The sequence below is a fragment of the Dromaius novaehollandiae genome, chromosome 10 (assembly GCF_036370855.1).
Source record: "Dromaius novaehollandiae isolate bDroNov1 chromosome 10, bDroNov1.hap1, whole genome shotgun sequence".
In the NCBI taxonomy this organism is placed as follows: Eukaryota; Metazoa; Chordata; class Aves; order Casuariiformes; family Dromaiidae; genus Dromaius; species Dromaius novaehollandiae.
The window spans coordinates 1,096,172-1,110,946 of NC_088107.1; the positions used below are offsets into that span (position 1 = coordinate 1,096,172).

Sequence of the window (14,775 nt, forward strand, 5' to 3'; positions counted from 1 at the left end):
CTCACAGCAAGAGGCTCATCTGTAACCAGGCCCACAAGACATCAGGCAACCCTCTGTCTGGGAGGAAAGCCCTCTTCCATAACTCACTTTAGTCATCTCTGGTCTGGCTGAGACTATCCTTTCTCTTCCTGTTCTGGTTTTGATTTCCACAATGTTTTACAGATCTAGACAGTGGTGGACATCGCCCTGCACAAGTTTCTAACTGACCATGGGTATTACAGCCACTGGGCCAAGCAGCTCTGTAGAAAATGGGGACAGATGCTGATTTCTGGGCAATGGGGGTAGCTTTAGCTTTTAAATTGTTAGATTTCTACTAATTAGCACTGATGGCTTCAGTTACTTGACTGTTCTCTCATAAACATGTTTCATTTCCTTCATGCTCAGCTCTCTTTTACAATTCCCGTGTGTCTGCTTATTAAAAGCTCAGGTAGAGATTTCCCTATTGTTCACCTCCATCTGAAAGGCAGTGTTTCCATCTTCTTTTTTAGACTCATCCCTTGCTTTCTAGACTGATCTAAATTATTTTGTAGCAGCCAATCCATCTGAAAAGCCTTCGCAGGGCTTTCAAAATGTACTGGCTTAATTACACCAAAGCAACTCTGTGTCACAGCAGTGAAATTAGTCCTATTCCAGGGCTGTAACTGAGAGCAGAATTTACCCGAGTGCTCTGAATGGAGTCTTGTCAGCCCCACGGGTAGCATTTGAAAGATGTCCAGTGCCCTTTCATGAAGCCCACATGTGTGACTGTATTTTACTGATACTAAGAATTGTCCTGAAAGTTACTGGCTCCTTTGTGCAGACTCCTTAAAAGATTCTCCTAATGATCAGTCTCCAGTGCTTCATGACACTGAAGGCTTATTATTTTTGTGCTTTCTGATAAAACCCCATTACCATGAATTGTGTAAGCCATTAGTCTGTCACTGCAAATGCTATGCAAAGAGCAGCCACAGGACAGCCACGCAGTAAAATGATAGCTGCTAATTACTGATAATATCACGTTCACCACATTCAGCAGAGCCCCTTCCCTTTGGTAATTTGCAGCCTTGATGTACCTTACACTTGACATTTAAATTTCTGTCATTTTGTGGCATATTTTAAGATACTCTCTCCTGTAAAAGGCCAGCAGCACGCTCCCGTGCCAGGATCCAGGCTCCCCGCGCAGGCCTGCACAGCCCCAGCCCCGAGCGCTCTGGGCTTGCCTGCTCCTCTACAGCTGGAGTGATCTGGAGGGGGAGCACGTTTCCGGGAGCATCTGATGCTGCTACCACCACCTAAACACACCTCTACCCCGGTGTCCATGTCCCGGCCTCCCTGAAGAGCTGGGTAACACCATGCACAGGGAAACCAGCCTTTCTGGAGCAGGGACGCTTGCCAGGGCAGCACGCGGGCTTCTTCCAAACGTGCCTTTTTGGGGGTGGGTTGTGGCTGAGCAGTGCACGGCAGAGGGCAAGCAGCCACCTTTGTGGTGGTGCCTGAAGGAGTGGGGTAGGACGGAGCGGTGGCTGGAGCACACGCAGGGCTCACAACCCGAACCTGACTCATGCCACAGGAGGCTGTGGGCACCTGCAAGCTCCCATGCCCGTTGGTGAGATGAGCTGTGCACCTTCTGCACCTCGCAGCGCTGGTAAGTGCTACCTGCACCATCGTGTGCTCGACATTGGTGTTTGTCCAAAATGCAACAATGCTTGTGAGAGCCATGCATGTCTTCTGCATGCAAACAGGAATGCCTCGACGATCAGCCCTGGGAAAGGAATGGCTCTCTTATCTGCATAATGGCCAGGTTACACCTTTAGTGGGAATAAACACCTACCTCACTCCAGTTCCCAACCTCCCAAGTGGGCATTGCGGTGGCTGCTACAGTAGTCGATGGCAGAAGCAAGGAATCCTCCTTCTCCATCTTCTCCTTCTCCCACTGCTGCGCGTTGGGGGTGGGCTGGGATAACTCACGTTCCCCATCACCATAATCAAGTGTCCTTGGGGTTCCCCGTGGTGAGTGCTGCCCTGAAGCAGCACTGCTGAGCGGGACCACACCAGGGGTCTGGTGTGCACTGGGAGACACAGACTCCACGTAGTAGGTCATCTTCATATCATTAGGTCCCTTCTCAGTCCACCACGTGAGGGTTGAGGATGGCGTTGCTGCTGGGTGAGCAGCAGGGCTCGGATATGAGGACGCTGGCGTGACCGGCGTCATGGCACCTTGCTGGGTCAGACCGCTGGATGTGAGCTGGGTAGATCGCCCAGGCACAGGGGGAGGCAAGGACACTGGTGGTGGAAAGGCCGTTGCAGTCACTAACGCGGCCGAGGTTAGCGAAATGGCGTTGCGGTACCCTGGCTGGGGGCCCAACCCTGCTGCGGGGGCTCTGCTAGCTCCCGGTCCGCTGCTGCCTGAACGAGAGAGACTTGCACTGGGATCAGCCGCTTCGCTACGCTTTCCCACCTCCTGCTCAGGTCTCTGCATGGTGGGGAAAAGACCTGCTTTCTCTGTAGGCCGTGACAGCTCCTCGGCCTCCGGTGCTGTGTGCATGCTTGCAGTCTCCCCTGCTGCTGCTCTCTCTGCCCATGCTTCCTGCTCTCTGGGGTTGGAGGTAGCATCGTTATCATCACTAATGACGACAAAACCCTTTTCACTTGAGTTTTCTTGGCCTTTCCAAGTAGTGCCAGCCAAGTTGTGCTCTTTACTGCCAGCGTCATCAGGAAGCTCCGTACTTTTATGATCTGCCTCTTTGCTCCCAAGCTCACCCCCGCGTTTGAAACCATCGTGCGCATCGTCCCCCCCAGCACTGCCCCCGTCAGCAGGCGCTGGCGGGGTGGAAATGTCCAAATAAGGAGACAAGGTGGGGAGGCCACCGGCTGCAAAGTCAGGTTTAGAAGCGGTCCTTGTCAGCACGGCTCTTGGGGAGTTATCAGGGAGCAGATTATTGTGGCTGTTTATAGAGTCATGTGGTTTCACATTCTGGACGGATGGGTGGTCTTCAGAGCGGGGCCTAAGTACTTCTCCCCTTTCATCACTTGTGCCGTAAGGAACTGCATAGCCAGGAGCGGCCGTCCTGATAACCTCGTGCTCTGGGGCCACGCTGGGGAGGTCATTAATGATTAGACCCCCAGGCTCCTTCTCTTCTTCATCGTGCACAGCAGCAGAAGCATTTGCTTCACTGGCTACTTCATTTTCTTCCTCTGCTCCTCCTCCCGGTTTTATGGTGTGCAGATCATCAGCAGGTATCTCCTGAGAATCCTCCATGTTATTGGTGCTCAGGTCTGGCTTAGGCCCCTCACTTTCGGTGTCTTTCTCAATGAAGGGATCGTAAGACAGATCCTCGTGGAAATTGATAAAATTATAATCGTAATAAAAATCGTCAACAAAGACATTTCCCTTCCTGGATGAAAAGTCCTCCTCAGTTATGATATTGACATCATTGGACTCCGGAATATTTGGAATAAAGGGGTTAAATTTAGCAATATGGTTATTGGGAATGTAATGTATTTCATTAAATATTTCTCTGCTGGAAGACCCACTGCCAGACCAGTCAGTGTTGGTGTTTTCTAGTTTCTTCTGGCACTGCTGCAAAGAGCAAATAGTTTCCGAGATTGGTCTTTGTGCAGGATCACAAGTTGCTTGAGTATCGTTGCTGCAATAAACAGGGCGCCTTTGTGTTCCGTTTCCACACGTCACTGAACACTAGAAAAGGAAGAGAAATGAAAATTTAAGAGATGAGAGCAGGGCAGATTTAGGACAGTAAATCACAAGGATTTTATGAGCATGGGCATGAAAATGAGCCAAGCTAAGGGTATCGTGGGAATGGCCGTGCCACTTCGCACGCATCCTCTCTGAGCTTCCAAAGTAGGAACCAGACTTTTCCATCAGCCAGGACAGCCTGGGCCCGGGCACAGCGTGAAGGCGCCTCGTGTAATTCTGCACCTCTCCCACCACCCACTTGGTTCCTGAGGGTTTTGCTGAATACTGTGGTCCTTGATTCTCGAAGTCAGATCTGTGCTATCAGATAATCTGCACATTATTGAAAGGGTCTAGCTCTGGGCTGTTTCCCCATTAAAGACCATCTCAGTGGAGCATACACATTGCAGGATATTTTGCTCATGGTGCTCCTTGACCTGCATTCCAGCCAGAAACAATTTTCCCGGGAGACAGACACTCTGAAGGGCATTGGATAAGATGATCTAATAGATCTTTTTTATGTGACCTATTGCCATGAATTACAGCTCTTCTTCTAGAGGAGATTTTTTTAAAGAAGGGGATAATAACATGGGTGTTGTCCTAGTAAACGAAAGAAAAAAAGCAAGGATCAGTAAGAAGTTTTGTTGAGGACAATCCCATCTTTACCACAATGGTCTCTTTCTTCAGTATAAAAGAAACCCACAAACTGGAAACAAGGACAGTGAAATTTTCTGCTCCATAAGTAAATAATAGTGCTACAAATATCACATGTGGGCTGCACAAGCCACAGATTGCTACATTTGCTATGACAGATGCTTAGAGCATTAGTCACATATATCAAAGTGCCTTACAAAATCCAGCTAACGAGAACAACCAACCAACAAGTCAAACAAATCCAGTAGAGGGGATTTCTATAGACATGCCTGATATTTGGATGAAAATGCATTGGCTGTGGCAAGGGTTTGACACAAAGCCACCAGCACATGGAAATTAGAGTTTAAGGTGGACACACAGAGACCTCAGGATATCTGCAGAGCCTCTGGGCTGGGTCTGGCCAACCTGCTCCACGTGCGTGTGCACATGTGTGTGTGCACGCGTGCAGCAGCTCTCACACACCAGTGTTGTGACTCGGCTGTCCATAGGGCTGATCCAGCCCTCACCGTGTGTTAATAAAGCTGAGAATCATTCTGCTGCGCTGGAAGAGCATGACGGCCACATCCTCTGTCCTACACAAACTTGTAGTGGGGAAAGGCTTAATAATGAGAGGACGCTTCTGGCCATAAATCACAAATGTGGTCATCCAGGCAAAGCAACAACAGAGACTCTCTGACACAGGTTTATACAGCCAGAATGGAGAATATACCACTGCCTGCAGTGGTTGAACATGACAGGCAGGCCCTCCCTCCTTTTCCTGCTATGGCTGATTGCATGATTGTGGGTTTCTACCGCAGAGGAAAGACCTAGGAGACATGGGTTTGATCCCAGACCTGCCACGGCTTTGTGCACCTTCGCGTCCCACCTGCCCGCTGCAGTAAGAGCACGTTGCGGCTGCCTGGGCCTGGAGGTGGGCTGACTCCCAGGACCTGGGGACCAGCTGCAAGCATTGGATAGGATCCTGCTGCTGGGGGCCTGAATTCCTGCTGTCACTGTGTGATCTTGGCTCAGAGCGACATCCATGTCTTCACTTCTGTCCTTAGCTTCTCGGGGAAAGGTTTTCAATTGCCTTTGTTCCCCTATAAAATATACTCATTTATTTTGGGCCTTTTTCATTTTTGCCCAGTCCTTGAGTGGGCCAGGTGCTGGATGGGACCTGCACTAATCCCTGTGCTCCTCATGCCAGCTCTGGTCATCTCCCACCTGGGAGCCCACCCCTGGGATGTCTCCTTTGGGCAAGGGCTGTCCTCAGTTCTGCATTTCCCGAGCTGTTGATTTGGCAGCCAGAAGGGGTGCGTGGCTCCCCGAGTGCCAGGCTGTGCCTTCATATTCCTTGGGAAATGTCAGATGGGAATGAAATCTAGACTAAGGAATGTGCCTGGCACGAGGGACGGTTTATAAAATCACATATCCATTGCCAGGCCTTTCCACTAGTTACACAATGCGGCTGAAATAAAATATTACCACATATCAGCCTCTCCAACCAGGACACAAACAAGCTCTTTCACCCTACCATGACACTATTGCCAAAATAGGGAAGATATGGGTCAATTTCCATAGTTTCCTTAAGCTAAAACTTCCTAGCAAGTGGCTCTAATTCTGTCTAGAAGAGAAACACAGTGAGTTTCCAGGTGTCCTAAATCTTGGAGGGGAATGGAGGAGGCTTATTTGTTTATCCTCATCTATCAGGAAAGCCCCTGGCAAGAAAGATAAGAAATAGCTTCAAAGGAGGAACACCCAAGGACTGCAGGAAAGTTTAGCATCGAGCAGAAAGGCTGCAAGTCACACTGTGTGAGGCTGCATGATGGGATGTGCTTCTGTGAGCAGGAGATAGATGTTGCTGCATGCATATGCTCCTATATTAATAAACAACAAATAATTTTTTGAGCACATTGATAACTACTTTGGAAAGTCTGCAAAGCTGGATGTACGATGCTCCAGGATCCTTCTGAAGACATAAACGCCTAGACCCAAGAAAGCACTTAAACGCAGTGACTAACCAAACCTGTGAATAGTCCTTTCAGCGTCAATGGACTGCTGAGATGCATTAAGTGAAAGACACACATATGTACTTTCCTGTATTAGGGCCTGCAAATATAAAAAAAGCAATAAACCCCTCTATTATCACTGGATAAATGGACTATGTTTCTGGAAAGCTTCCAGGCCTCTCAAATTTCTCTATTTATTAGTGACTGCGGAAATGGAGAAAAAAGAAGGTTCTCACTTACAGTGAAAGAAGAATAGAAAAATTACAGACATCTTAAAATCTCAAGCACATTTTTCATGGCTTTACAGATTCATAGATTACAAAACCAAAAAGGACCATTGTGACAGTCTGTGCTGGCTCCATACATAGCACAGACCCGAAGGCAACTTGGAATTCACGATTTCTTCTTTAAACTCTTGCAGCCTTCTTTCTCAACTGTGCAATTGTGGCTTCTGCGGGCCTCTAGAAAAATATTTCTAAATAGCTCTCATTTAGTCGCTACACTTTCTGTTCACATTTTTATTCTCTTTGTTTCTTAGCAACAAACTCAATTCCCATGCTCTGATTTGTCTTCTGATGTTTTTCTTCACACCAAACATTTTTTGAAACCACTGTTTAAATTAGGAGTTACGATTTTTTGGTTAAAACCCTCAGCCTGCAGTTAAGCTGATTCATAAAAACACAAAAATAAAAAAAGGCTACACAGAGTGTCCACAGAACGTGGCATTTTCTACTTGTTTTTTTCCTTCTCTCTAAATACATCGTTCAAAAACTCCCTTTCTGAGAAATGGCCCCATTTCACAGGAGCATTACTGTGCAGGAGAGCAACTCTGAACCAGGTGTTTGGCCGTAATGCAGCAGCAAAAGTAAACCCAGCTGGGCCAGTCCTAGCTGCTTGGACAGAAAGAAGGTATCTTTAAAAACATAATCAAACCAAACCCTCTGCCAGTGCTGCTTTTGCAGAACGTTCGTGTTACTCAGCCCGACCCACTGAGAGCACCAGGGGCACAAGGCGATCCTGCTGCTTTCGCCATTTGCTGTCCTGCCCCGCGGGCTCCTCGCGTTAGCAGTTACTGCCACAGCGACGAGCGTGCAGGGCTGTGTAGTGCAGGACAGCGGGGCACTTCCCCTGGCTCCCCCCGCCTCAGCTCAGCTGCTTTATCCCTGCAAAAGCCAGGCCCTCGTGCAAGCCAAGCAGCAATGTGCGCTGCTCCCATGGTGGGAAGTTTGGCTCCAGCTTCTGTATTTTGGGAGAGGAAACAGAGATGGGTTAGTTTAAACCCAATGACAAGTTAATGGCCATCTGCCGACAAACGCACACATGCACTGTGCATTTAGACTCTGGCTTGCCTGCAACACCTTGTTTCAGCCAGCATGAAATATTTTTGGTCTTTTGCCAAAACATAAGGGAAGACTTGTAATGCTGGAAAATACATTGAAGGCTTTAAAAGCTCTTGTTTCTGCATTTCTAGTTCCTTGCATCAAGCACTGAGTATGGCCTTGACCCTGATAGGGAAAGCAGCAAAACTCAAAGAACGAAAAGAATTAAGCTGCCTTGTGCTCATTCCTTACCCTGAGACCCTTCTGTACCACGAGATTCCTTTGCATTTGACCTGGTTTTACAATGAAAGTCCACAAAAAAGATCACGCGGTGCCAGCAGAACCAAACACATCCTGCACGTGTTCATCTGAGTACTCCTCCAGCTTTGTGAGCAACTGCGACCACGGTACTCTTTACACTCTTTCTCACCTCCAACCAGTTCCCGACGGTCCACTGAGAGGGACAGGGGACCTCCCTGTGACAGGGAGCGGTGGCTTCGGGCTTGGAGAGGTGCTGGCAGTCTGCTTGCTGCAAAGCTCTCTGCTCATCCATCCCCACGCTCTGGATGCAAAGCACTGTCCTCTTCATGAGACCCGACTTGCCACACGTGGCAGAACATTTTTGCCATTCGCCAACCCACCATCTAGGAAAAGACAAAAGGGGAAATCGTTTAAGTTGGAGTGAGCATGCGGAAGCCTGTCTGCTCCGTGCTACGGCACGCTGAGCACTGCTCAGCGGTGGACTCGCAGCGCCGCATGTGCTCCAAACTGCCGGGGTATTTGGAGGCAGGAGATAAATGCAAAATGCTGCGGCTAGCTTGGACTTGAGCAGCCTGTAACATTCAGTGGGGTCTGGGGTCACGGGGGAATTAGGATCCCAACAGTGGCTTGTGTTTCAACCCAAGCAAAGGTCAGAGTGCCCAGATCAAGGGTCAGGGATGGATTAGTCCCAGTATTGTGTGGCCTGAGATAGTTATTTACATAAAGATATAGAGGGACTCCGGGCCCTTTTCAGCACAGCCCTTTCCCAGGGCAGCTCGTGGCCTGAGGCCGAGCTGCAAACGCAGAGCGCCCTGCAGCTGCTCAGCGCACCAGCGAGGCTCCTCGCCGGGGCCAACAGCAGCGTCTGGGCACCGGCTCCCAAGCACAAGTGGAGAAGAGGTGCGAAATCGGTGGTGGAAACGGCTGCACACCTCCGACGAGGCCGGCTTCTCGGCTGGTGCTCACTGCAGCGCCAAGGCAGAGGCCCGGGTCTGACCTGCCCCGTCACCCTGCTAGGGCAGTTTGGGCATTTAAGTTTTGCTGAGCAGGAGCAAAGGGAAAGGGGATGAACCTGGCGGGGCAGGGCTCCTCGCTGCACGTCCGCTGCTGGTCGTCGGGCCGGGTCAGCGCATCGCAGTACCGCTCCTCCACGATCCCGGCCAGCTTTTCCACGCAGTGCACGATCTGCCTCTGGACCCCTGGGACACACAGGCAAGCACAAAACACAGGGTTGTTCTGGCCAGCTCGGGCTCAATGAAAACTGCCCCGGTACGTCAGGAGCTGTGTCCGCCCGCACCCCTGCGCGCCAGCCGCTCTCACCCGCCTGTTTCGGAGGGGCCGCGGCAGGAACGTGGTAATTAAGCACCAGCAAAGGACAGGATTTGATGCAGGGTCAGCAGAGGTCAGGTGCAGACCGCTGCTTGCCGAGACACACGCGTGCGGTTCCTGGCGCAAGGCAGCGACAGCCGGTGCCCCGTCCGGCCTCTGCTAGCCAGGCTCCCCGCCACCGCACCCTGATCCCTCTTTAAATCATCCAAAGAAAAACACTACCAGAAAGAAAGCAGAAAGCTTACCACGCAGAAAGACTAAAATTCTCTGCCCACGCCAGACCCTTTGAAGCCCCAAGCAGCACAGCTGTCGGTCAAATCACTGCTCTGCTGTGGTTTTACCCTCTCATCTGATTACTGCCAGTGTAATCCAACCACTAAGCATCCTCTGCCAGCAAGCTGCAGGAGGCCACAACACAGACATACTGTACTATATAGATAGATAGACAGGTACGCTATACTACATATACTAAAAACAGAAGAAAGAAAATGAGACCCCCAAAGCCCCCCGGCACTGACCCCGAGGAGCCGCGGCTGCGTGGGCTGGCTGTGCCTGAGTCCCCGGAGCACCGGCTCCGCGCTGGCCCCTCGCGCTGCCAGCACCGCTGGCTGCCGGGCAGCAACGCTCCCGCTCTGCCCGGCCGGTGGAAAGGAGAGGTGGAAACCTGGTCCATGATACGAGAGGTGAACAGTTAGACCTGCAAAACTTCGTGCTGGAAATGACCCTGAACACCCAGCCCGGGGCTGGACGGCTATAACTAACACGGGACCATGCCGGGCGCGGGCTCCGAGGCTTTGCAAGCCAAGCACGGTGCCCAAAGCAAAGATGTCCCTGGGGCTGGCGGGACGCCTTAGCTGTTTGTCCAGCGATCAAGTACAAGACACTTCAAGCAGAAAGCTAAAAACCAGGTTACAGAAAGATTTGGTAAATCTTGCACCCCTTAAAAAAAAAAGATGTGAGATTATACTACTTCTTTCAGAGCTTAGGGATGTCGGGAAATACCTAAGAAGAAGCAACAAGTTCCATAAAATGGTCCATTAGACAATTCTCTCCGCTCGGCATTCCTGAGCGCTAGCGGACGAGTGGCTCCAGGAGCGAGCGGGTGCGAGCTGCCGGCACCTCCGGCACCCCGTGGCCCGGGGCCGCCCGCGACCGACCCGCACACGCCAGCCCCGGTGCAGACACAGCTTCCTGCGCGAAGCATCAGCCCCGCTCAAGCACTGGGAAAGCCGCTGATTCCTCTCACACTGAAAAGCTATTTTAATGCAATTGTTTGCATGAAACAAGTGTCTTGCTCAGCGCCAGGGCTATTTAAAATAGGAAGCACCTGGTGAATGGGTGAGAAAGCTCCCTGCTGACTCCTGCAACAGGCATGTTGCTCACCATTGCCCATGACAGCACTGTGGCTGACACACTTTATTTCCTTCCAATCCCAGGCAGCTGAAAAATAAAAACAACTACTGAGAAAATCTCTCTGCAGATGGAGGAAGCTGTACCTGCGGGGTAGATCTGCAGGGCTTCTTAGCTTGGATTTAACTGTGTATTCTTTAGATGCAATATTAGATGTCCCTTGGCAGCTCAGCGCGTGCCGGCAGGCTGGGATGGCCGGGCGCAGCGCGGGGTGCGAGGGGCAGCGGCTCCCATGCCCCAGGGACGCGCAGATCTGTACCCACGGGCTTTGCTCTACCCAGCAGGGCTGGCCGGGGCAGCGGCCCGGGCACAGATGCCTCGTGCTCAAATCGGTTCTCGTCTCAGCTGGCTGATTGCCTTGATTTAGAGAAATAGAGCATGCCAGCATTGCCTGGGGCGCTCCTGGGAAGTCCTGCGCTGATGCTGTGCAGATCCCTTGCAGCTTTAGACATTGCCTGTCCAAATGCTGGCTCACTAAATACATCCTAAAACAGCCTGGCAGGTATCTACCGCCCCAGACACAGATACAACACCGCTATCGCGCAGGAGTTGTGGCTGATATCGCCTCCGTGCAAACCGCCACCACTTCAGCTCGGTCATGCTGATGTCAATCATGTGTCACCCCCAGCATTTTGTCTGCACTTCTTTAAAATGTCAGCAGCCCTGGGACTTCCAGCACTCCACAGGTTTCCAAGCCAGCGAGGAAGCCAAGCCTGACCACCTTCCCCCCGCAGAGCCAGCGGCCTCTGCCAGGCCCTCCTGCTTCAGTCCCACAGCTTCTGGCTTAGCTGGAGCAAATATTTAAGACATAAATCTTGTTCCAGATTGCTCAGCTTCCCAAAGATAATCCCCGGTGCACAGTCATTGCTTCAGTTCAGCTCAGTTCATGGGGGTCTGTGGAGCTCAGCGCTCTGGCTCCCGTTGTCGATACCTTTGTGCTGAGGTGGTGCAAGGCAGCAGCTGCGATACTGCACGCGGAGTAACACAGAGGCTGTCATCCCTCGGACGTGCCAAGCGGCACCTTTGCACACACAGCGCAGACCTGCTCCAAGCTGGGTCGCAGCTCAAACGCAGCTCTGCCCCGGTGCCCGTCTCGCTCCGTGCGGCTGCAAGGGCTGCTCTCCGACAGCAACACCGACTGCCTGCCACCGCGTGTAGGAGCCCCAGTGTTTTCCATCTGAGTTTCAATTTACTTTACAACAGTGCTTTCTAATGTATCTAAATTGGCCCCAAAATCATTTCTGACCTTTTGTGTGGAAACAGCATAATCAAGAACATCCCGTGCTAGACAGTCCTTTTTTCCCTTATGAAAAATGATCGCCATGTTCAAATCTAGATGAAAACCACCCGGTTTGGCACATGGACAGAAAGCTGTGCTGACTGAAACCTGCTGAACATCTGTCCCGCCATCACCAGCTTTACACTGTGCACAGCCTGGGCACCACGAGATGAAAAAGGCCCCTTCTCCCACCAGGAAACCTGCATTAGGCTCAAGCCACAAGACATAAACAGCAGGGTTAAAAAATACAATACACAGCCTTGTTCAGTACCTATTTGCTGAGTTTCCTGCAGGCAGAAGGTAACAAAACCTGTCCTGTAACCCCAGCTGCATTTCTGTGGTGGAGTCGACCTTTGCCTGCAGAGCAGCACCAGCAAACGCACCAGGGTCGCTGTTTGCACACGCAGCCCCATTAAGAGCGCGGCAGGATCACCCTCTCACCCAGCCCTGCTCCTGAGATGCAGAGGCAGCAACTCCTGCCTCGACGGGGAGGAAGGCAGAGCAAGGGCGGCTGACGCCCCAGGGCCGGCGCTGGCCCCATCGGCCCTCAACTCAACCCCTGCCCCGGGAGCTGCTGCAGCCGGGAGGACCTTCCCCCTGCCAGGACTCACAGGGAGCTCTTCTTCTTCAAAGAAACTCCTGGATTATGGAACATCTACACTGTTATTGGGATGGTAATCTGAGTGGAAAATGTATTTCCCCCACCTCTCGCGCTGTGAAAAGCCTCTGCAGACTTCGCCTTTGCACAGGACTCGAGCCTCGGTTCTGCAGGGAATGGCGCATTTCAAGGTGACAAAACCACGTGGAAGAGCCTACGTGGGGAGAGATGTGGTGAGGCGGTCAGGGCAAATAGGCTGCAGCCCCCAGCGAAGCACGTTATCTTGGCAGCCTCTATCCATGACATTTCCTGATCCGCTGGCCGTATCCTGATTCTGTGATTAGCGCATGTGTATACATACTCGTGTGTGTGTTTGTGTGTATATACACACACAGAGCCTTTTCTGGAGGGGGGCAACTGTATCCGAAGGGAAGTTAACTGGCATGAATACAACTCTTTTTGGCAGCCTTCTGCCACAGTCGTAGCTAATGGATAAATCATCCGATAAAGCCTCCTGCTTCCATTCTGCAGCACTTACGGGGTGAAATTTTTAAGGATGACCTCACTTTCAATGTTCTGGTTTGCTATCTTCTCTTGTCCTTCTTTTTGCAACACATACTTAACCCATGACTTTGGAGAGCTGTAAATAATAACAACCACAATCAGCTGAGATTGATACGAACCTACTAAAGCTGCTGAATTCTGTTGAATTCTGCTGAAAAGAGGAAACTCCCAAACTCCTTGGCTCCAGCGCTCCTGAGGCTTCAGAGTGCCAGCTGCTGACGGAGCTCGCTGTGCCGACCCTGGTGCTGCTTCTCCGACCTGAACCCCCCGCCGCGTTTCTCGTCGTACCTGCGCGGCCTCGTTTGGCCCAGGGAGAGCCGGGTGGCTTTCTGATGGCTGGTACCCGGCGAGCACACCAAAGAGCTCCTCTCCCACGAGGGGACACAAGGCATGAACTTCCTCACAGACTGACTCCTGTCTGATTTGCTCCTGCATTTCCCTTCTATTCTGGAAACTAATTAACCAAAGCACACAATTAAAAGCTGGTTTTAAATAAAAGCCATTGACCTCAACTCAGGTCCTCCTCAATTCTACACTCGCAGTATGTTATAGGCACCCATACGATCCACTGCCCTGAGCCCTCACAGCAAACATACATAAAAAGCCCAGCAGACTCCTGCAGCACTACAAACCTGCACAGCTCAGGGAAGGCATTAACATCTATCTGCTAGGAACCGCCAGGCAACCTCTCCGGGCCCGTGCTGCTTTGCAGCTGCCCGCAGCAGGGTCCTTTCGGGAGCCTGGCCAGCAGTGGCCATAAGAGCCTGAAGCAAAGGCCAGCACAGCCTCCCCCGGAGGCTGGGAACGCCGCTTGCCTCAGTTTTGTGGGCGCGAGATGTGCACACAGATACACGTTCACCTATTAATACAGCGTGCGTGCACCCCTTCTGCAATTATAGAAAATGACAAAAAAATGCTAATTTGTTCCAGTGGAAAAAAAGAATTATTGTCTTTGAATCCCCTTTGTTTTTCACACACAGAGATCCTCTTTTTCCTTTTTCTTTTTTTTAGACACTTACTTAAAGCCCCAGCGGCAGCCTGATGCGGGCTGTGAGCAGCCACGTGCACGTGTTTCAGGCTGTGTGCGAGCGGGCGGCCTGGGCAGGCAGTGCGCTGGGGCCGGCTGCGCCCCGGCCAGCTGCGAGAGCAGCTCAGCTGCAGACCAAGACCTCCCCGAGCTCCTGTGCGGCGAGCAAAAACAGACCTTTGGCACCTCGCAGAGCATAATTCAACTGAAAGCGTTCGTGCCCCGGGCCCTGACACTGCTGCTCTTGAGGAAGGATGCGCAGGAGCCAGCGGCTCCTCTGCCGCGTGCACGGACCGGTGCCCTCCCGGTCGGGCAGACCCTCGCGGCCGGGTGAGACGAGGGCTGGCGACGGCCCTGCACTGCGCTCACACCTACCGCCACTGCTAACGGAGCATTTGGCCAGGGAAAAAGGCAAAAAACCTCGAGAGAGATCCTTCCCACTTCTGTTTATGGAGTGAAAGGAAAACATTGCTTTCTGCTAGTCCTGAGCAGCGCAGTGAGATAAAAAGACCACACATGCTCACGCACACACATCCCTCAAAAGCTTCACATCCTGCTCGAGCCAGGGGATCCCCGGGACGTGCAGGGTTCAAAGAGCGGGTGCGACGCTGCGCGTACGCTGTCTGACTGTCGGTCCCTTTTGCCAATAAACACTTGGAAGTTCAGCCTTGGCCCT

At 51.7% G+C, this 14,775-nt stretch overlaps 1 protein-coding gene across 2 annotated transcripts in view; it reads right to left on the reverse strand.

Annotated features, from left to right (window-relative positions):
• The window catches only part of ADAMTS7 (ADAM metallopeptidase with thrombospondin type 1 motif 7), a 78,773-nt gene that overhangs the window by 20,207 nt on the left and 43,791 nt on the right, over window positions 1-14,775 (reverse strand). For both annotated transcript variants that reach the window (XM_064517807.1, XM_064517808.1), the window contains 3 exons: window positions 8,965-9,091; window positions 8,062-8,275; window positions 1,811-3,676 (listed from right to left, as the gene is read on the reverse strand). In XM_064517807.1, the coding sequence (XP_064373877.1) occupies window positions 1,811-3,676; window positions 8,062-8,275; window positions 8,965-9,091 (2,207 nt within the window). The remainder of the gene's footprint in view (window positions 1-1,810; window positions 3,677-8,061; window positions 8,276-8,964; window positions 9,092-14,775) is intronic.